Here is a 23,633-nt window from a genome sequence, read left to right on the forward strand (position 1 = left end):
TGCTTGAAACACTTTACTAAGTTGGGCGAAAAACCAACTCGTACGTTCCTGGTTTAGATTCATGCCCTTGAAGGAATATAATAACACAGAGTTTAAAGTCAAGTAAAAGAATTGAGTTATAAATAGGCTTCTGTGAAATGCCAGAACCTGGAGGATGTTCTTACACCCTTGAAGTTCAGGGAGATTCTGCTACTTAACATCAGTGAGAGCAAGACAAGGTGGTTTCTCCTGTGGATATTTTAGCAGTTGCTAAAGTGCTGAATGCTGGTCTAGTATCCCTGCAAAGATTAAACAGCAAAACATTTCATTTCTGCCACGTAATTTAGTAGCACCAGATCTGATGCTGATTTTTTTTTTGAGAACTCTTGCAGTTTCCTCTTGCAACTTGAGCAAACTTGTCCAATGTTTGCAAACTTTCAGGAGGAACTGTACTTTGAGTGTTAGCTCGCGTCAGCATGAATGATTTAACCCCAAATTTTTATCTGAGCATAGAATTCATTCTTGAATCCATATTACATACCCCAGTACAAAGTCCTCTGTTTCAGGAGTGTTCTGTGTTTATCTAGTGCTGTACAGCTAATGAAACACAATATAATCTGCAGGAAGAGTAACTTTTTTTTTTTTTTGCTATTTAAATGTATGGTGGTGTTTGAAGATAGTGAAAAAAAATCTGCTTCTCTTTTGTGAAATTCAGTGCTTTAGACATGCTCAAGACAGAATATGATGCTATTATAACAAGAATGCTACGTTTTAGTTGCAAGCTTAGTCATAAGTACATATCAGCATTCAAACATGGAGGTGACAGCAGATAAAGAAGCCTTCTGACCAATGAAGCAGAATGGCAAATTTAGCATGGGGCAAAGTAATATGAGTTGCACAATGGCAAGGCTGTTAAAGTTAGGATCCATTGACACAGAAGTCATTCTGCCCTGATTTAGCCATAACTGTCATAATCCATGTTGAAAGTGGATTGTGGAATGCATGAAACCAGGTAAGGTTTATAAAAAATTATTTATACCCTGGGAATATAGTTACCCAAATCTGAAAGAACAAAAGCTAATATGCACTTCTGTTCTGTTCCCCATTTCTCTTCTATTAAACACACTGAAAACAGAAGATAAACCCAAAGGAGAAGTGGCATACTTTCTATGAGACCACCCTCAAAACCTTCATCAGGGCTTGCTGGCTGTGAATTTGCTGTCCTCCAGCATGTTTATATTGATGTGATGGGGGACTTGGACAGGCTGGGTTGATGGCTTGACGTCAGTTGCATGAGGTTCAACAAGACCAAATATTGGATGCTGCCCTTGGGTTGCAACAACCCCACACAGCGCTGCAGGCTGGGGGCAGAGTGGCTGGAGAGTGGCTTGGCAGAAAAGGACCTGGGGGTGCTGCTCAGCAGCCAGCTGAGCATGAGCCAGCCAAGTGGCCAAGAAGGTCAGTGGCATCCTGGGCTGGATCAGCCATGGTGTGGCCAGCAGGAGCAGGGCAGGGATTGACCCCTGCACTCAGCGCTGGTGGAGCCACACCTCAAATCCTGTGTTCGGTTTTAGGCCCATCTTTACAAGAAGGACATTGAGGTTCTGGAACGAGTCCAGAGAAGGGCAGTGGAGCTGGTGAAAGGTCTGGAGCACAGTCCTATGAGGAGTGGCTGAGGGAGCTGGGGCTGTTTAGCCTGGAGAAAAGGAGTCTCAGAGGAGACCTTATCACTCTCTGCAATGCCCTGAAAGGAGGTTGTGTGAGGGTAGGCTTTGATCTCTTCTTCCAAGCAGCAAGCAACAGGACAGGAGGAAATTGCTTCAAGTTGTGCCAGGGGAGATTTAGACTGGATATTGGGAAAAATTTCTTAACTGACAGTGTAGCCAGGTGTTAGAACAGGCTGCCCAGGGCAGTGGTAGGATCTCCATCTCTGAAAGCATTCAAAGCACCTCTCTAAATGTGGCAGCTGGGGACATGGTTTGGATGTGATGATCTTAAAGGTCTTTTCCTACCTTAACAAGTCCATGATTTTATGTTGTGGTGGTTTCATGATGTTCATGATCTTTGCATTCTATCTACAATACAACAATGGGTTTGAATTACAGGCACACTTCAAAGCAAGCGATCATATCTGCAAAATAGTCTTTATTGCCAATAAGATATTAACTACTTAAAGGCCACCTTCATAAATAACTATCCTCTCCCCTACGTCATAGTAGCTATTAATAATTTGCTTCAACAAGAGTCCCATCAATCCATTTGTCCAAGCATGTGGAGGTTGAACATTAGGCTGCCTTACTTGAAGGAGACAAGAGTTTCAAGTATCAGCTGCTACCTGTAAATACACCTTCCTTTGTCCCTTCTGGAGAGGGCAGAGTAACAAATTCCAGCAGAAGAGCTCATTAGGGTGCAGCTTGGTGGTGATTCCCCAAACTCATTATAAGTTAGCAAGTTGCTAACTTTGTCCCTTTTTGTCTTCTGAGGCTCAGAAAACAGGAAGAAGCTCTCATTTCTCTTCCACATGTCACGCTGTAAATGCAGGCATGGGGCACTGCACAGTGATGTGCAGATGATTTGTGTGGCTGTGCCTTTGCTTTCCAGTACATCAAAGTGTATATCAAAATCAACACCTGAGTAAAGCCACTGTGGGCATGAACCAGGCCTTTGGGACTCACAGAGAAGCTCTGGTTGCACATCTCTCAACTATACCTTGTTTTGAGAGGCAAAGTATTTGTCTATGAAGGGGAAGGGGAGGATAAATAGCTGGGTAAAGAAGAATAGTTGGGAGTAAAGAAGAATAGTTCCCAGATGTGTGTTCTCCAAAGGAACTGTGTGAAACTTGTCCTATCCTTCCATCATGTCACTTGTTATGAGGATGAAGACCTTGGGGCTACTCTTGGGCCTCATTCCACCAACTTTTTTTTTATGGGTAGTTTCTCATTTTCCTATACCACAGTTATTGCTCTAATCATTAGAAAGGAGTGGAAAAAGATCCTTGTCCTAGTGGCAGGCATAGAAATACATAGCAACATACATACATAAAGTGCAGGGCAAAGATAGACTACTGAAAATTTAGCACGCTGCCATTGTTGGCCAAAATCATCAATTTAAAGCTGAAAAAAATGGTATGTGAGTCATGGATACACTCAACCTGGAAAGTAGATGTCGACCTTGGGGTTTGCTAGCTGGATTGGGACACTTCCAAATAGTTAGGAAGAATGTTGATCCTTTTCAGTGTAGTGGTTTGGCCAAATTTTCATTTGGAAATGGAGATTTGGTTAAATGAAGCTGCTGTTTGTTATTACTGAGAGTTTTTACCAATCAAGAAAATGACATTTTTACTTATAGCTTGCATTACACTTTAAAGTCTTTAAAGTATTTTGGGAACCTTTGCTTTAAATTGGTTAATGTGTTGGCACAGCTTTTCTGTTCCATGTCATATGATCCTTTTGAAGAATTTGATAGAAGTATTTATTCTCTTATGTGAAATTAAGATGTTATTTGACCTTTCCCCCTATCTTCAAAAGATATAGTACAGTGGAAAAAAGTTGAGGAAATGGAAGATGTGGTTGCCTGAGGGCTGGCAAAGTGAATTAATTCATTGTTGATATTGATTCAAAATTCTGGAGGATGCAGTTGAGGCAAATGATTGTAATAAAATGAAGCAAGTATTATAAGGTCAGAAAACAGATGTTATTTTAATGTAAGACTTGGTTTAAAATTCATGCCAAAAATACTAACTAAATGAATATGGAATATTTTCATAATATATAAAGTCTATTATGCAATGTTAGCAAAATTACAATCTTCTGTGGATTAACTTGTGTTTTGGTAATTTTTTTTCTTCAAGTCAATAAACTAGGATCAGTAGTTTGTACAAATTCTGCTTCATTTCAATGTGATGTTTTGTTTCAGGATTTTATTTTCATCCTTCCGAAAACATTATAACATCATTATACCACCACAGTGACATTATTTTCAGTGTTTCTTCCTGATTTTTATTTACTTTAATGTGTTGGTTTTTTGTTTTTTACCAACTGCCAAAATTCCTTCATGAAACTAAGACTTTAACTAATCTAGACAAAACTGCAGTGAATTTACAGAAAAATGGAAGATTTTTTTTCTTGGCCACAGCTTCCCACCCCTGTTAGAGCTACTTTTCATGTCATCAGCTATGATGATATTTATTTTACGTGTCATTTATGAGCTCCAGCAAAGACTGTGTATTTTAGCCAAGCACTGAATAAAGTTACGCTCTCCCTGGATACTTAAAGGAAAGACAGGCGAAGGCTGGAAAATGACATTTGAATATAGAAAAGTGTTTACTTTGATAGAATTACTTTTACCAAAGCACTCCTTCCTATTGGAAGTTTGGGATGGGATAACTTAAGTCACTTATTTGCCATTTAGTATAGCAATGTGTTCGTTCATGTTGGTTAATGCATCACTAAAAAGCCTCATCTAGTAAGGAAAAAAAATTAATGGGGAGTATAGGGAAAAAAAGATAGATATGATGATATGATATTATATTATATGATGATGTGATTGATATGATTATGATATGATATCATATGATATGATATGATATGATATGATATGATATGATGTGATATGATATTGCTGCTCAGAACGGGTCTGCCTTTTCCAGAAACACATCAATACAGCATCAGTATGGCAAGTCCAGATATTTTATCTCACCAAAAGTTCTCAGTTCTTATGTCAGCTGTTGGGAGATTTTTTGTTGTATGACTCCTCCGGTCTGGTGAAGACAGACTTAGAGGTAGGGTTGTTCAGCCTGGAGAAGAGAAGGCTCCAGGGAGCAGCTTTCCAGTACCTACAGGGGGATGACAAGAGAGCTGGAGAGGGACTTTTTATAAGGGCATGGAGTGACTGGACATGGGGCAATGGCTTTAAACTGACAGAGAGCAGGTTTAGATTAGATATTAGGAAGTGTACTGTGAGGGCAATGAGGCCCTGGCACATATATGCCAGAGAAGCTGTGGCTGCCCCATCCCTGCAAAAGTTCAAGGCTGGATTGGGCTCTGAGTAACTTGGTCTAGTGGAGGGTGTCCTTGCTCAGAGCAGGGGGCTTGGAACTAGATGATCTGGCAGGTCCCTTCCAACCCAAACCATTTTATTGATTCTAATCCACAGTTCACTTCCAATACAGTTTTATGGCAGCACACCTTTTGGCCCTGTTGTAACTTGAATTTCCATTTTAAGGAAGTGGACTTGAGGTATGAATATTGTAAAGTCCTTATGCCTCATTTCAATATGAAGGCAAATGTGGGAAAGAAAAACAGGACACCAAACAATAGAGGAATGGGTGGTGAGAATTTCATTGAGAACAGCAGTCAGCTTGGTAGAGGATTCAGGGTAGGTGTCTGCCAACCCAGACTGGTTTAGTTGGTTTAATTTGTGCCTTTATGTTGGGAATCAGGTCTTGGAAAAGAAGAGACAGAAATATTGGTACAGGGCTCAAAACTGAGCATTGCAGAGGAAGTAGAAATGTGATAGATGTATCAGTGTAGTAGGAATGCAGGTGTTTGGGAGCATGAACGTGGTAGGGTGATACTTTCTGTCACTGATGTAGGAAAGCATAAAAATAATCTGAGATAGCATGGACAGAGTAGGATTTGTCTTGGTCTCAATTGCTAAGGAAGGAATTGTGAAAGAAGTGGAACAAGGGGAAGTGCAGCAGACAGGAACCACTACCAGTCTCTTAGCAGGACCACTTTCTGTTTCCTGGTGTTACATTAGCATTATATTGAGACTTTTAAAACGTACTTTCATTTGCAATGAAAAAATGTGAGGTCCCTTGTGATATTGAGAGGCATTAGAAACACACAGGTGGCTGAGAATATTGTGCACGACAAATAGCCTGGGGAAATGATGGGGAGAAATGTAATATCAGGGTGTAATATAATGCCATAGGAGATAGGAAAGTCTGCTGTGACAATGACAGTAGTTTGTCATTATAAAATGATACAAACCTGGATGTCTTATTGGATGGCCATATGATTATGAAAGGCCAATGTGATGAAAGTGTGAAAATCATAAATTAATTTCTGGGATTTATTGAGTGATGTATTTCAGTAGATGGAAGAAATAGTAATATTATTTACTTCAAGGCGTTGCTGAAAATCATTTTGAAACATCTGGGCAGCTCCAACCTCTTGTACTTTAAAGGGATGGGTTCAAAGTGAAACACATCTGGAGAAGAGTTGCTAGGATAACCAGTGGAAGTGGAAAAAACTGAGAGGGTTTGGTCTTTAAAGTCGAGAAGACAGGCTGAAAAAGATGTGACTTCTTCCTAATCTCCCAAGAGGATGAAGGGCTAAATGCCATTATTGTCTCCAAAACATTTTTAAGACTGGGACTTACGTGACAGCTTCTAAGCCAAGCGGAGTGAGGTTCTGAAAAATTTCAGCAATAATATTTTGTTCTTCCCCACCATCACCCATTAATCTCTCTAAAAATGGAGCATGGAAAACTTGCTTCTGAGCTTGTGCCATGTGATTGTGCTGCCTAGAACAGATCTGCCTTTCCCAGAGAGTATTTTGTAGTCCTTTGCTCTAATCATGGTTGATAAACTAGATAGCAATGTTGTCTTGCTGTGACAGACATATACCCTTGGAAAATTTGAGGGATTGGCTTAAGTGAGATCAGGTATGAGGAAATTTTAAAGTGACATGCTTGTTGCATACTTTTTCACCACAGTAATGTTGGTTACACAGGGGATTAACTTGTTTCTCTTCTTGACCTGTTTATACAGATATTTATGTCAAAATATTATTTTAACTTTGTCTCACCTTTTCCACAAACAAGATTGAAGCAGTTAAAAGAATTCCCCCATTATTTTTACTTTTCTTTTAAATGCTGACAGCTGGACTATGGCTTCTCACAACTGAGGAGCAGTGGGAGTCAACACAGGGCAAGTCTGTCATAGCCACGCACCGAGTGGATTCAGGTTATCCGTGCTCCTTTCCATGAGCCTTGCAGGGAGCACATGGTGATGTATGCCCATGCATATCATGTAAGGGATGAATTCCATTTGGGAGACACAGAGATGGAGTCATCCAGACCTACAGAAATAAGCTAAATTTGACAAAATATTAAAATACATGCAACAAGGATTGACTGAGAGAAACAGAACCATTTTAGCAGAAAGGCAATGGAGAAAGAAACTGCATAAGTTCCCCTAGTTATCTGCCGGTGCAAAAACAAGATGTGGGAAGTGAAACAAGCTCAAAATGAAAGCTGACCCCAGATTTCTGCATTTGCATGAGTCTAATTTGATGACAGTTATCAGACAGTCAGGACTTACAGTAAAATTGCAATGTGTATCTATAGATACTATTATATATTATTCAATTAATATATAGCTATACATATATGTGGTGAATTGCTGGTATAAGAATAAGGCTGACCAAGCTTAAATCTAACAACTTCTGAGACCGGCGAGAAACAGAAAACAACTTCTCTTCAGTTGCTCTCCAGTTGATGTTTTCATATTGCTTCCAACCACAGATAATTTATTTTTGTCACTCTTATTCTCACTGTGGTCTAGTGGCAAATCTTCACTTGCACAAATATGTGTAGATCAGTACTGATAAGCCATTGCTGAGCTTTGCCACCTCTAGTTAAACTCCTGCTCTGTATTCCTTGGCAGTTGCTTTGCCATGTAATGATGGGTCACAAATGAACCCAAGTTTCTCAGAAATAGTCCTCCTCATAGTCCCAATAACAGCGATAAAGGAGATCCTTACAACACTTTGCTTCCACAGATGATGTAGAATTATAGAATTATAAATTTGAGCAGTTGATTGAAGTGACATAGAATGTTGGATGAGCTTCTGAGACAGCAGGTGTTTGTATCTTTGAGCAGAGCAGGCTTACAATCCTTCCTCCCCAGCAGTTTTAATTTAAGCTGATCACTCTGAGTTTTGAGACACTTCTGCCTTGACTTTGAGGGAAATGCACAGGAGTTCAGGAGATCTGATGAAGGCATCACTGTGTTACCCTGACTATGACTTGCAAAGTAGCAGCACACCAACTGGCATTCAAGGCTAGAATGAAGCATCTAAAACAGAAGAGGGCAATGGTATTGTTTTCAAATTTTGGAAGAGATATTAAAAATAGAACTATTTACTCCTCTGCTTTCTAAGCCTCCTTTAAAGCTCCAGGTGTGTAACCAGTTTGGATTTTATTTATAGATGTAAACAGTTGCTTCCTGTTCTTTGATTCAGAAGTTTAAATATAAAGCAATATTCAAGACTCAGAGTAAGTTGGGGGTTTAAATTTTTTCCCTTATTCTTAATCATGAAAAATTTTTGGTTTAAATGAAGAGTTTACTTTTTGCACTCAGTTGAATACAAATTTATTTTATTTATGTACCTGTTAAAATGCATATGTATATATCTGTTAAAACCTTAAGCCACATAGCTGTTTTGGTAAGTGATTGCTAACCTTTTCAACAACAGATATTTATTGGATAAAATACATACTTTGATAAAACAGAGCTTGTATGCTCAGTGCTGTAGTTCTAATTATTTTAAAAGTTAATTTATTATTGGAAAAGCTGAAGTATAATCTATGAAGATTTGAGAATCATTTCCATGAAGACATGACTTTGATCTAGAAAAGACCAGACATGTCAAGTGGGTTTTTTAGGAAATAACTTCTAATATGCACCATATACGTTGTATGTAACAAAATCACAAGGAAGAGAATGGTTATGAACACAAAATGAAAAATGAGATCACCTTTGTAGATGGTACAAAGGGTAAGCACTGGGATGAAATGAAACCCCAAATGCTGCTGATGGTGGATGGTGATGGTCACATGAAACTTGGCTGCCTGCAGCAGGAAGTATTGTGTCTTTAGGCACATTACTTTGCTGGAAGTGTAGAAAAGGGCAGATAAAGGAATTCTATTTTGGGGACAGACAGCAGCTATTACCCCTGGAAGAATTAGTTTCTGCATTAGTTTCTGACTTCCACTCCTCCCAAACCATTTTGGAATGAAGACCCAAATGCTGTAGTAGTAGCAAGATGAGATAGGGGATTCAGGGAAAAAATTCAAGGCAAATGTAGACATCAAAATCAGTGTCTTGGCAAAACCTGCTGCAGAGGCTCTGTGTGATAGCTGTTATGGATGGTCCTGTGGCTTTTTTAAGGGTGTCTGAACCTAGATTCTTGTCACCTCTTGCAGCTGTTAACCTAAGTACTTGTGTTTACTTTCTAGCCATAAACTACAGTATGCTCTTTGTTAAAAGAGAAGCTGTTACTTTTTTAGATATCTATTTATAAAGATTAGCAGCTATGTAAAATAGAATTTCTTTTAATTCAGTGTTAATCTTTCATGTCTAGAGGTGTGGACAGGACAATAAATGCAAAGCATGAATAGGAAGTAGTCTCCTGTATTGCAGAGCTGTTGGAATGGGAAACTTCTGAGTAGGGACTGGCAGCATTTTCTGTGATGCATAAATTATGTTTATCTCTGATAAAGAATAATGGAGTTTGGTTTGTAATGATGCTGGGCTCTCTGTATTGCTCTTTGCTTACTGTATTCTCTTTCTCTTTTTATCTGCACAAAACACTTCCTTGTAACACAGCTACAGAGCACCAGGCAAACAAACATTTACAGCAAGTAAAATGTTTTATTTATTTATACTCTCCTCCCTGCACTGTTGTTTTAGTTAGGTCAGGATGCCACTCCTGAAGCAGTTGCCCACATGCTCAGCTGTAACCTGTGTTCCGGAGCAGAACTGAAGTGCAAGAACGGGGCTGCTTTGGGAGAATGCGGTGTGGGGTTCAGCTTTAGGTAAACCCTTGTCAGCTGGCTCCTCCTAGATGTTCAATCCTTGGGGCTATACTGGAGTGAAAGGGGCAATAATCCCCTTGAACCAGCTGTGGGCTTCAGCACCCACAGTTGGGACTTTTTGCTCACGTAGAACCAGCTGAGTCCTGTGGGGACTGTGGACTTTCACCTCCATGAGGAAAAGATCCCAGAAAAAACAATGCTTGATGATGAGGCTCAGGATCTTCTCTTTGTCTGAAGCCATCACAAGGGTCATCTCACAAACTGATTTGTGTGATTTCACATGGCATCAAGTAAACTTCTGTGTGATTTCAAAGCTCCTCCTACATAGTTATTGCTGATCAGTTCTTACTGTCATGAACAAATGCCAACCTTGAGCTTAACACAGCCTCACAGCAGAGAACTGACAGCTGTTCATGTGCTTTCAGCTGCAGAAAAAAAATCTGAGTAAAAATGCTTTTCTCTGAGTTTACACTGACACTGGGCATGCTGCAATCTCTAAAGATGTGCTCAGCTTTCTTACAGGAATAGGGAAAGGGATTTTTGGCTGACAACTTAGATCAAATTACTTCATGCCCTCCACTTCAGCTGTTTGTTCTGTACAAGCAGAACTATTCAAGAGCAGAAAGGTTAGCACTTAAGTGGATAAATACCTGATCTTGCAGATACAGCAGGTAATTAAACACTGGCTTTCCTGATGTCTAGGGTGAGTTTGCAAACACCAGTCTGCCTGTGGGTGTACAGAAATTTCCTATGAACCATGAATGACAGAACAAGAGTCATCTATATACCCACAGTTAAAAATAAATAAAATAAATTTTAAAATCCTTCTCAGTATTGCAAAACAACTAGTATGCAACCCACATGTAGCTGAGCATCACAAAAATGAAAGCATTAAAATTAAGCATTAAAGATGTTTGATTCTAAGGGAAGCTCCTGCATGAAGATGTGCTCCAGTACTTTCAAATAAGTGTGGGAACACTGAAATGTTGACAGTCAAGAAGAGGAAACTTTAATTCTCTCCCTGGTCAGTGCCTACTGATTTTTTGTAGGATTCCTTTTATTTTTAGTTCCAGAGAAGACAAGAAGGGGGGGAGCAATGGGTTTTAATGCTGCTTTAAACCAGGATCACAGATCACTGCTGAATCTTATAGACATCCAAGACGTGTTGGCAATAGGTGACAGATAATTTTCAGAAATGGTAGGAGAGGAAGTATCCTTCTGTCATATTTAGAAGAAAACACTCTAACTGTGGATAGGACAGTGCATTGTGTGATTATGTAGTGCTTCCTCAATGGCAGGGTGGGACATTAAATGAAGGTGATGTTGGAAGTTGAGACTTGCCATGTGAGACTGCTTGTTGCCTTGGTTTATTTTTGTAATCAGTTAGGATTGTGATTGTCATAGGTGTTGTTACAAAAGTGAGTCTTAACATGGACCCAGTCCAGTCTGGTTAATTTTTGTGGCTGCAAGGCTCCATCCCATTGGTACAGTTGTGTCTGCCAATGGACACCTCTGCTACTACTTTACTTGTTCACTGCCATGAACCTATTCACTACCATGAACCTATTCACTACCATGAGCCTTTTCTATCCTAGAAATAAAGGTAAAAGTGGGATGAAAGTCTTAGAATCTGCTTTAGCTTCTCCAGCTGTGTTTGTTTACTTGAGCCTATATTTGCACCGAGCTCTTATTTTAGGTTTTACATTGTTCTTCAAAGAACTGGCTTTAAACATTAATTAGGGCAGGGGGGAGTGAGACTGTGTGCCTGCAAGGGAAAATGTGACTGTGAACCTAGCATTAGAGCACTGACCTGAAAGGAGGGAGAGAGGAGGGAAGGAGAGGGTTGAAAAGCATTCATAGTGGATTCTTTGAAGAGTAAGTATAATTACTCTCCTCGGAGGGAGGATTGTAGAGATAATGTTATATATATATATATATATTTGCTGGAGTACTATGTGATTGTATCATGGGATTAGCAGTCAGGTTCCAGTCATGCAGATGCTGACAGCTGTATCTCATCTGATTTAGCATGGATGCACATCCTGAGAGAAGAATTAGCCTTCTAAATGATACTGAAGAAGAAATCCTGGTGTGGTGATTTGCCATGGTGTGGCACACACATCAGCTATTTTAGGCTGCTGTAACGTGCCTGTGTGAGCAAGGAGATGTACTGCTGAAGGACACAGTAGCAGTGTGTCTGCCATGGAGCTGGGACTGCACAAGTCATCAGCCTCATGTGAGAGGGATTTGAATCAAACACAGCTCCCTGCTAGACTGGCATCTGCAAAATGAAGTGGGGATATACAGGCGTTGCTACTTCCAGCTGCAGTTCTCAGAATTTGGACAGGAATTTTTTTCATATATCTTCCAAAAGAGTATTTTCTTTAAAATATACAGATAAAAGTTATCCCTGCAATAATTGCATTTTTGTTTTGTCTATTCCAAAGCTCAGAGAAGTATCAGAAAGATACAAGGGGTTTGGGCAGGGAAAAGTAGATTAGGGAAAAAATATAAAAATTCTGAAGAAATGGCAAATAACTGTTTACTTCTTCTGTGGACTGAGATGAGGTAATTTTTTTCCTTTGCAACAGAAAAGAGTTATCAGTGTGTGGGCCTAACCTTCAGTTGATTTTTTTTTCCCATGAACTACTTTATATGAGAAGGAAGAACATTTTTACTGTGTAGCTCAGATGATTTCACGGGAAAGGGCTTGCTTTATGGCACAATGATTTTGTTTAACACCTTTTTTATTTCAACAGGAAATATGGGGTGTATAAAATCAAAAAGGAAAGACAATCTGCATGGAGATGGGCTAGATTTGAAGAACCAACCAGTACGTAAAACTGAACGAACTATTTATGTGAGGGATCCAACGTCCAATAAACAGCAAAGGCCAGTAAGTAGATAGTCCCAGGAGAGAATTCCTGTAGCAAGAACAAAGCATGACTGGCGTAACTTAAATTTCAATCCAAGGCATATGCATGGAAAAACTCAATTTGTGTGCAGTTCACCCTCAATGAATAAGTACCTAGAGGAATAAAAATTAAAACATGGTGGTTTGCTACTTTATGTTTGTCATAGTTTTCTGCATAAAAAAGTAACTTAGCAATGCTTGAGTAGATATAACCATGTCTGTAGAAGAATGCTAGGATGACATTAGAAAACCTGAAGTAGTTTAGATCCATTTTTTAAAGCATTGGTGTTGGGTTTTTATAGCTGTGGGATCCAGGTGTTGGTTATTCCATTTAAAGGCTGAAGTAATCATGGGTGATTTTATACCAGCTCTAGTCAGCTTCACTCACTGAGGGCCACTACTCAGCCTTGCTGGGAGGGTGCAGTGGTGCAGGGAGCAGCTCTGTGCTGCAGGAGGAGCAGGCTAACGTGTTCCATGTGTGCTGCCTGGCATTGGAAGGAGGAGTGCTGGGATGGGGAATTCTGCTGGGTACCAAGTGGTTTGCTAATTTTCAGCCTGACTGGTACCTTTTTTCCCCCCACCTTCTCTACTGTGCTGAGGGAACTGTGTCCTGACTGCCCCTGTTCAGGGACCTGCTCCCTGCAGGTGTGAATGGCTCCCTGCTCTCCTCTCTCCCCAGCTGACACAGTGAACTCAGTGTGCTCTCAGTCGATGAACACACATCACAAACTCCTTTTTTTTTTTTTTAATTACTCTTTTTTTCCCTTGCACAGTCTTGGTGGCATAACCATGCTTGTAGTTCTTTAGCATGACAGCTACATGGTAGTAACTGTCCTGCTTAAGTGCCCTTCAGCAGAAGTCCCAGAGCTGTGAATTTCTTCCCCACAGCTTGTGCCACACCTTCACAAGGTCTGAGCTGCTCAATTTAAAATCTAGGGGACTTACTATATTTTTATATTGTCATATAAATAATGTATGTTTTTATATATAAGACATATTTTGAAGAATGGTGGGAAAAAAATCTGAGCATTTCCTTTTAAGACATGAGATGATAGCAAAGCAACTGTATAATATGTAATTGTAATTTAAGATCATCACAAAGATCTAAAACTGCTTAATTAAAGACATATTTTATTGTAGGCAAATCCAGAAGCACAGCTCTTACCAGGACAGAGGTTTATCAGTACAGGTATGTTTCTGTAGAAACCTCACAGCTCTGTGCTGTGCCCATGTCAGCCTGCAAAGTGATGTGAACATGCCTTTGTCTTTCTACTTTTGTAGATGCAGAGGAGCAGGGAGTCATTGTGGTAGCTTTGTATCCCTATGATGGCATTCATGAAGAGGACTTGTCCTTCAAAAAAGGAGAAAAACTGAAAGTTATTGAAGAGTAAGTATGGCAATATTGGTTGTATTGCAGATTTTCTTTGGGCTCATCTAATTCCCTCTACAGTGCTTTAATATCCTACTTGTACCATGGGTGTATGAACAGTAAGTGAGCTCTCTTACATGTGATAGTACAAATGCTTTATGGAGTTATTCCAAGTTATTTGACCAACTTGCTGCAGTGGAAGGTGTTCCTGCCCATGACAGGGATGATCTTTTAGGTCCCTTCTAACCCAAACCATTTTTGAGTCTATAGTTCTCTGGTTGGCAGCTGCCTCAGTAGCAGTGACCAAACATTGATCCAGCAGAGCCAGTGGCTTCTCAGGGCACTTGACCTCAGAGGAAAGGTTGTGCTTCTCTCTCCAGCCTGGGCAAAGCTCTCAGCAGACTAGAACCTAAATAACAATGCATCATTTTCCTTTCCTGTGAGTACTACTGTTTTTGTTTTTCAGATCCGGAGAATGGTGGAGAGCAAAATCTCTCACGACAAGAAAAGAAGGTTTCATTCCCAGCAACTATGTAGCAAAAGTAAACACCCTGGAAACAGAAGAGTAAGTTCTCCCAGTCTCCAAATTCTGGCAAACTTCTTCACCTTGGTGGTGTATCGTTCTTGGGTGAGGAAAGAGGTGGTTTTAACTCTCTGAAATACTTTTCAGATGGTTCTTCAAAGACATAACCCGAAAAGATGCTGAAAGACAACTCCTGGCTCCTGGAAATGGTCCTGGAGCTTTCCTTATCAGAGAAAGTGAAACATTGAAAGGTGAGTTTTTGGGGTGGTACTTTGGAATTGATATAGAGATAAAAAACATGCAGTCAGTCTACACAAAAATTGGCATCAGGTGTGGAGTAATTTCAGTGCATCCTATTGTATGAATTTTCTGCAGATCTGTAGGAGTGAGAAGAATGAGAAAATTACCAGAAAAAGAGAGAAGAGAGTTGCAGGCTAATACCAAAAGATGAGATAAGGGCGGGGGGGGGGGGGGGGGGGGGGGGAAGCATTATGTGTGTGAGTACACTGACAAGAAGCAGAAATGAATGAAGTGGCATCTTTTCTTAATGTTTGTGACTCCTTTATTGAAAGGCATGCTGCTGTAATAGTAGCTGCTGCATTCTATAGTCTTCCATTATTGGGTCTGTATCCATTGCTATAAGTTTAAAGTTGTAGTTAGTGCATAATGAGGGTTTTCACTTCGACAGTGTAGTGGGATTCTTTTCAGAAAACTTTTTGGTAAAATTTTGTGCTGTAAACAGAGTGCTTTATGCTGAAAAGCTTAGTAAAGTCTCCAGGCTCTTCAGCTTTGAGAAGCCCTGGCCTGTGGACTCTGGCTTTAAGTCTGGATGGATATTCCAGCTGGATGCTGAATTATCCATCCAGAAGAAGACACTTGAGGCCTTTCAGCAGGTCATGCCTCTCCACAGGGTACCTTTTTTGGCTCTAATACTGCAGATTCTTGACTAGGTATCATCTGTAATGGGCCCGTATCATTGTGCTCTCAGCTGAAGACCCCTAAATGAAGTTCTCAAAGGAAGTTTCCTAAATTCTACATAGGGTACTGAGAGTATGGGAAAGTACCCCCCAGAATCACTGGATATGTGTGTGAGGAGAGATAAGGGGGAGAGATCCTTTTTTATCCTTTGAAAATGTGTGAGAATTGTACAAGGAGAAGAAACAGAGTGCTGTAGTTAAAGGTAGATGCTCTCCTGCCCCAATTTAAATCCCAGATGATGTTAGGCTCCCTAGGGCTGCCTAGGGATCGACAGATCAGCAGATCTGCTCTCCTTCCTCTCTGCCTGAAGCCATCTCCAAACTATCCTTTTGCTAGCTGGCCCATGACAACCAGCATGTTCCTTTTTCAAAATGCTGATCTCCAGATTTCAGCTTTTGCCTGAGCAGGGTGACAGCCACAGTCCTGCTCTCCCAGCTACTTCTACTCAAGCTGGGGGACTTTCTGCAATTCTGGGCATTAACTGTGGAGCTGCCTGGAATATGGAACCAGTGAGTTTGTCGAATAAGATTGAAAAAGAAAGTGTGACCGTAAGCATTTTGGTGACCAGTTCAGGGCTGGTTTTTGCTAACTTCCTCCTGTGGATTGCAAAATGCTTTTTGAGGAAATAAGGGAGCAAAAAGAAAAGCAGACAAATCGGTGATTTTCATAGGCTCAACTGTGCATGTGTGGACTCTGTAGATTTTTGCTATGTGTTAATGAGGGTTCCTTCTTTATCCACAGGCAGCTATTCTCTCTCCATACGGGACTATGATCCAGAGCATGGTGACGTTATTAAGCACTACAAAATCAGGAGTCTAGACAATGGAGGGTTTTACATCTCTCCAAGAATAACTTTTCCTAACATCAATGATATGATCAAACATTACCAAAGTAAGTTAAATCATTTAGTGAAGTACTTATTAGAATGCAGCCATTATTTCCTGTGAAGGAAAATAAATTGTTTCTTCTTTTATTTCAAAGCTTTTCTTTTTTCTTTTTTTTTTCCTAAATAACTTGAGCATGCATGTTATCAAAGATAAAGTAAACATGATTGGAACTGAAGTATTGTTGTTACCATAACCAGATCTAGTACTGGTTGTTCTGTGGCATACCATTGTGAAATGAAAACTAGCTTTATAACACAATTCATCAAACTTAGGGTGATGTGAAGCTATAATAAGAATTGCCTACATTGTAAATAATATTTTCTTTGAGAGTAAATTTTTACTCATAATTAGCAGAAATACATATAGACTTGTGAATGTTGTCTTGTACCTAGTGTTGAGTGTGAAATTGGTTTTATTTTTCCTGTAAATGTGGTTTTTTAATTATCAATTTTTAAGGGAAGAAATATTCCATATACTTCAAAGAAATAAAATTGCACCCACATAGAATGTATATATTTATTTTAAAAAAGAAAAGGTGGGTAGAGGAAGGGACAAGTCTATCTATGTTTTAGCTGCAAAACTGGCTTCTCATTCTGCATAACCTCCTGCTGAATAGCTCCAAAATTCAGGGTTTTTTTAATCTTGTACCTGGAAATAAAGACAGGACAATAAAATGTAGGACATAAAATCACATAGTAATTTTTCAAAGCCATTCTGAGGACTTGGCCATGAAATTTTTCTGAATAGTTAGATATGTGTGCTAGCTGTTCAGCACAGCTGGAAAACCTGAGAATTATTCAACATTCATATAAAAGTTATAGCTGGTCAGTGTCTGGAGAAAAAATAATGTTGACCTACTTATGCTTGCATGCACATCTGTCTGAAACTATGGTGCAAGAAAATTTAATGACAAAATGAGAATACAGATTCCAAGCCTGACTCCATTGTACATCTTAATCAACATAGTGTCAGGAATGAGATCTGATATTGTACTTACTTGGTGCAAATTGTACTAAAACCCCTTAATAATCTGACAGTAGCCAGATGCATGTGATACTTTTTTATTAAATTTGTCTCTGAATGTGAAATTTCAGATCAGAGGCACTTAAACTTCTGTGAAAGCACCAGAAAGGCTACATTTTCGTCATAGCAGCTTGTTATTTTGAACATTATTGTGGGCTGGCTGGTGCAATTCAGCAATGTTTGTCTCAAGTCATGCAGCACAGGAGTGTAATGTATTTTGTTTTTTGTTTTTCCTTTGAAAACCAGGGCAATCAGATGGCTTATGCAGAAAGTTGGAAAAAGCTTGTATTAGTCCCAAACCTCAAAAACCATGGGATAAAGATGCATGGGAAATTCCACGGGAATCGATTAAATTGGTGAAGAAACTTGGAGCTGGTCAGTTTGGAGAAGTCTGGATGGGTAAGTTTATTCTTTTGAAATGAGTATTTAACTCTGAAGGAAGTGTTGTTTCAGAGTCATTCAAAAAAACATAGTGGACATGAACCTGATCCTGTATGCTTGTAAAACAGCAAAATCAGGCCCAGAATATACCTTCTTGTGAGGAGAGAGGGCTTGTGAAAGGGGGTAGATACCTGACAAGGAAGTGGAACAAATCCTTTCAGTGTTTCTTAAAGGAAAAGAATAGTGAGTAAGCACTGTAATTTAGAAAGTCAAGGACAATAGAGTCTTTTGTTATGTTTTGAGGCAGAAATACAAGATTATAGTAAGATGCAGCTCCTGAATCTCAAAACCAATGAGCCTCTCAGAACTTTGTTTCAAATCAGAAAGTGTTAAAGAATATGAAATAGAAAGAAACAGTGTCTTTTAGTGAACTGTGGATAGAGATATCATAGTCCATTTGTGAAGAAGATGCCTCCTGCAATGTAGTGCATGGTACTGCCATGCTGGGTGAAGAAAGGGAACAGACTTAACCCAAGAGTGTTGACTGCCAGGGTGCTGCTCAGAAAGTGGGTGATTCATGTAGTAAGAAGACTAGAGATTGAACAGCCCATACCTTGACTCATCAGGCAGTAATAAAACTGTCATAAGACTTACAAGTTGTAAACATTAATATATGCCCAGCAGAAAATGATAGCATTAATTATTGCAACCTGAATAACCTGCTTTGTTGGCTTACAAGCATATTTCCTCAGCCTTAGTGACTTCCTACTGGCAAGAGGCTATGCCCAGTGTCACATTCTGTGGAAATGGTTTAATCATCTTGCTTTTGAAATGCTGCCTTTTCTGACATCAGATTATTCTTTTGGCTTCTTCATTGCATGTTCTGTGTACTATTCATTGCTTACACACTTTTTGCCAGTTAGCATCTTAATTGAGGTAAACTATATCTTCCTCCCAAAGTCTTCATTAAGATGCTTTTTCAGGCCAAGTATTCTCTTAGCCTTTCCCCAAATCTGTTTTTTGGGATGTTATGTTTAAGTAGGAATAAATTTGTTATAGTTAGAATAAAAGATCAGATTATGGTGATGATGATCATTATTAATTTTAAGACCTAAGGTTCTATGGGCAGAGCATTTCTGAGCAACTTAAAAGTGTGTCCCAAAGCTGGCTAGAAGACACAAAGCTATGAAGTGGTATCTGATAATCCATGGGAGTGTGTCAGTCTGACAGGAATGTCATTGCTTTGAAGAGATGCTCTCATTTAGAATAGCAAAGCACAGACTGGTGCAGTTTGAGTGGCAAATTAAACACACTCAACTACAGTGTCAGTCAGAAAGCTCTAACTGAGTCTTAGGTGCAATCTTTTGGTATAAATCATGTAAAAAGTGCAAGCAACGCATCTCTAATGTAATATATCCAAATTCAGCCTTTTATCTGCCTTCACAAGAGGAGGCTTAAGAAACCCTCTAGCTATGATATACATGAATGACAATTTAGATACTAGTCAGGACAAGTGTCAACCATTGTGCAGTTATTTCTGCCTAATAAACCAGGGCAACAAATGTTTAACTTACACTGAAACACTGTGGAAGACTTTGTGGTAGGAGCTAATCACCTGCTTGAAAATGCAGATCATTTTGGGAAGTGACTACTTCTGCACATAGACACAGAAAATAATAGAACTTTAAAAGGGTGTTTCTGCTTCAAGATGCTTCCTCTTGTTTTTGTCATTATTTTAACATCTAAACTGGGCCTGAGCCCTATGTCTGAATTGCTGCACTGTGAGAAAAACTAATGTACTGTGAAAGCAATCGGTGCATTTCCTCTTCTTTGCTTTCTTTCTGAAGCGAAAGAAGATGATTTGCATGGCACAGATCCTCTCAAATCAGGAGCATGGTTCATCTTAGAACCAAGGAAGTTCAAGATGGAAAAGCATATTAGGTCAGCTGTGTGGTGCAGGGTGTCAGCAAACCCTGTGTATTGTAATGATCACCCAGGGAGTTATGTAGGAGTACTGAGCAATAATCTGGTTGCTGTGCTCTCCTGATTTGAGAGCTGGTTCTTAAACTGCCTCCTCACAGAGAACAAAATTGGTTTTCAGTGATCATGTGAATTAGAAATGTTGTTCCATGGTTCCATTACTAAATACATTTCTTCTTGATAAAGGATACTTAAAATTGTGCTTTCAGAGGGAACAGTGTCCCACTCAGAGGAATTGTGCTTTTGAGTAAAGAAAGTTGTAGAGCTACTGGACAGTATCCCACAAAGAGCCACAGAGATGATGAGGGGACTGGAGCACCTCTCTTTTGAGGGAAGGCTTAGGAGGATCTTATCAGTGTATGCTAATAGCTGCAGGAGGTATGCAAGGTGGATGGAGCCAGGCTCTTCTCAGTGGTGCCCAGTGACAGGGCCAGGGGCAACAGGCACACACTGAAACACAGAGGTTCCTTCCAAACACTCACTGTGTGAGTGGCCAAGCATGGCACAGGCTGCCCAGAGAGGTTGTGGAGTCTCCATTCTTGGAGAGAATCAAAAGCCAGCTGGACAATTCCTGGACAGCCAGCTCTAGGTGTCCCTGGAGGTGTTGGATACAGATGTTTTTCACAGGTCCTTTCTGTGTTTCTGAGAGGTATAAGAATATAGAGATAATGCTGATACTGCAATGTGAAGATATGCAATTATAGCTTTTATGGTCTTTTCTTTTTAGTATCTCTATAACTACTCTCTGAACATCCATGTGGACATCTTCCTCTTGAACAGTTTGGAGGAAATTAATTTATATTATGGAAAGAGTAAGAAAATCCTGGGAACAAAAAGCAGGCCTCCATGTGCCCCCAGCACTTGGCTGTGTTCCTGTATGACCTGTGCAGAAAATCTGTTTTGTGGAATGGGCTGGTGAATCTCCTCCAGCTCTGAAAGAGTTGCTGTTACACAGAGAAAAGTTGCTAACAGTTTGCCTTTATTTTTTTCTATCAATACAAGTGCAATTTTATGCATTTTATAGAGATTTTCTGGGTTTAGGCTACCCAGTTAGTGTTTATGTGTGCATTTTGGTCATCAGTGCAGCCTGGGCTTTCTGCCTTCACAATTAATGGGCTGTGTGGAGATGAGTGAGAGATGGAGCTGCTGCTGCATTATTCTGCATTATTGTGCTCTGCAGCTGAATGATGGCTGTAGGAGGTGAAGGAGTGAAGTGCTGATGTGCAGTTGGATGCAGAGAAGCTGCTGTTCCTCAGGCTCTTTCCCAGTACCTCCTCCAACAGTAACTGCTCCAGCCATTATCTGCCTTCTAGCAGTGTCTTATCTCCATAGCTCCAAGTTGTTCCAGTATACCCTGCAGGGAATTACTGGAAAAGCAGAGGAAGGAGAAAGCTGCATATTAGAGGCTTGTTCACAAAGCTCTGCATCTTCAGTCCTGTTCAGAAATGTAGGCTCAACCTCACTTGCCTATTCCAAGTTCATATCACACCTTGGCCTGATTAAGCCCATGCAAGAATCTGGGGACAGCCTGGCTATGCAAGACACCTCTCTGTCTAAATAATAGTAATCAACTGCACAATAGATACCTAAAACACTTCATTTTTTTTTGGAGAATGCAATTCTAATATGTAAAAAAGAACATGGCTCATTGTGTGAGACATAATCACACAATCCTCAGACTTTCATGCTAGTGCTTGCTTCACATTTGATTCTTAACAGTGGCTAAAACTGCAAAGAGACTGCCTTCCTGCCATGGTATGACAGGTTTTTAGACCATGGAGTTCAGTGCATCTGAGCAGCTACTTTAGTGATGTGATGAAGCAGAGCAGCACTGCAAGAGCAGGGTCTATGTTTTATGCATTTTTGTTCCTAGTGAGAACTGATATGATGTGAATCATGATGCTCTGTGGTATTAATAATCCATGAAGGGAATTCTCAAGCAGGGCTAAGAGGAAAGTTAACAAGGCAAATGCAGTGATTATAGTGTAGTTTATTAATGAGTCACATCTTGCTTGCATCTCAGGTGTAAAAGATTCTCTTATTCAATAAGCTCTGAATTAGAATATAAGTAATGTGTGCTTTGGAAGTGTATTTTCTTCTGCAGTTGTTAGAAATACCAGAGTGTGCTCATAGAGCTCATGACCATCTTGTTTTGGTGTCCCATCACTCCCAATACATGATGAAGTAAATGAACAAGAGAGAAATCCAAGATCAGGTATTTCTAGTGCTCTCACCAGCTATTTATTTTATACAATACCAACAGAGAGTCAAGGTAGACTTCTTTACAGCAGAAAACCTCAGTATCACAGAAATGGTGTAGTAAAGCAAACTATCTTTTTTGAAACAAAAGACCTGAGTTTGATGGATATCTTTTGTGAATGTAAAATCCTGTTACATAGTTAATGTTAAATGTGTAATAATAATTTCTTCGCCGAAATAGTTGTATTAATTAGTATGTTCAGTAGATAATTCAACCAATTGAGAGTGGAGCTCATGCTCTGTTTTAGGGCATGGAATGGGATAGTAGAAATGATACAAATAGTCTTTCTGCTTCTTAAACACAGAGAAATATATTTATTTTCTGTTATTCTGATAGTTATAAATTATATACCTGAGCTTTGACAGTGGATTTGACCTGTAACTGTAATTTCTTACTATTAGGTAACTTAGAGAAATGTCTTTGGTATGGTTTCACCTGACCATGTTTGGAAAAATAGATTTAATAATCATGCAGGTGGTGATTATTGTGGCATAGTGGCTTAGTGGTTTTTGTGGCATAGTGGCTTTTCTCAGGTGATGATCCTTCTACAAAAAAGATGCAGTGCTCAGAGCAAGCACTTAAGATCTGGAAGCTAGGTCCTTGTTCTGCCACTGATTTCTTTGGTTGGACAATAAATAGCATAAGGAAATGGTGGATTCCAGTTTAGAAGTGTATCCATCATGGCAATGGTCTGGATTGTTGCTGAATACGGAAATGAGTTATTTTGTTGAGTCATGAAGGTTTTACCTCTTCTGAGAAATATTTCTACCATGTTGCAATGGGTATGGTCAGGGATAAAAGTTGCATTTATATCCCTATTTCTCTCTCTTTTATTTCGTCATTTTTCTAATTATATGACTTTACAAGACAAACTTTAGGGTAAAGATAAACTTTAGGATCAGTGCTTGCTACTCTACATTTTTAATGCTACTTGGACATTTATTTATTTATTGTTTGACAAACATTAAATCTGAAAATAATTTGCTGCTTTTCTCTTTACTGCTAGTTGCTCTTTATATAATTAGAATGTTACATTAGAAGCTTTGCTAAACAGAGAAATGAGCCACAGGCACAGTCTCCTCCACTCCTGGCATGGGCTGTGTGATAAGAAGTTATCACATTTTAAATCTTGTGCTGAGCACTGCAGGATTGCAGTCCTGGCAGCGTGTCCTTGGTGGTCACGAGAACCACTCAGCTGCTCTTTCCTGTCATGCTCCATTTTGAGCACCAAGGGCTACAGGAAGGATTAAAAGCATGAGACTGGCATGCATGAAATAAGTGTAATCATGGGATTTAAGATACTTCAGAAATTTCCAGGCAGTCCTTGGACTCTATTGTTCTGAGGCAATTTAAGTGGACATTCATTGAAATGTGCCTTGACCAAGTATTTCAGGGGCTACTTGTGAATGGAAACTTGGTATGAAGTAAGATCATTTGCTTGCTTTATTTTTTTTCAGATAACTGATTTCTAAAAATAGGGAATGGATCATTTTTCTCTGCAGTGCTGTATAAGT

General features: G+C 39.6%; 1 protein-coding gene across 7 annotated transcripts in view; it reads left to right on the forward strand.

Annotated features, from left to right (window-relative positions):
* The window catches only part of LYN (LYN proto-oncogene, Src family tyrosine kinase), a 49,657-nt gene that overhangs the window by 8,695 nt on the left and 17,329 nt on the right, over nucleotides 1-23,633 (forward strand). For 4 of the 7 annotated variants that reach the window (XM_071419557.1, XM_071419562.1, XM_071419565.1 and 1 more), the window contains exons 2-8: nucleotides 12,564-12,700; nucleotides 13,859-13,907; nucleotides 14,000-14,105; nucleotides 14,554-14,652; nucleotides 14,758-14,861; nucleotides 16,330-16,479; nucleotides 17,745-17,897. In XM_071419557.1, coding sequence (XP_071275658.1) covers nucleotides 12,569-12,700; nucleotides 13,859-13,907; nucleotides 14,000-14,105; nucleotides 14,554-14,652; nucleotides 14,758-14,861; nucleotides 16,330-16,479; nucleotides 17,745-17,897 — 793 coding nt within the window. In that variant the 5' untranslated portion in view covers nucleotides 12,564-12,568. The remainder of the gene's footprint in view (nucleotides 1-12,563; nucleotides 12,701-13,858; nucleotides 13,908-13,999; nucleotides 14,106-14,553; nucleotides 14,653-14,757; nucleotides 14,862-16,329; nucleotides 16,480-17,744; nucleotides 17,898-23,633) is intronic. The other 3 variants (XM_071419578.1, XM_071419586.1, XM_071419595.1) reach the window with 1 other exon arrangement.

Source organism: Agelaius tricolor, unplaced genomic scaffold, assembly GCF_023055355.1.
Source record: "Agelaius tricolor isolate 1412-34295 unplaced genomic scaffold, bAgeTri1.0.p SCAF_2, whole genome shotgun sequence".
NCBI lineage: Eukaryota > Metazoa > Chordata > Aves > Passeriformes > Icteridae > Agelaius > Agelaius tricolor.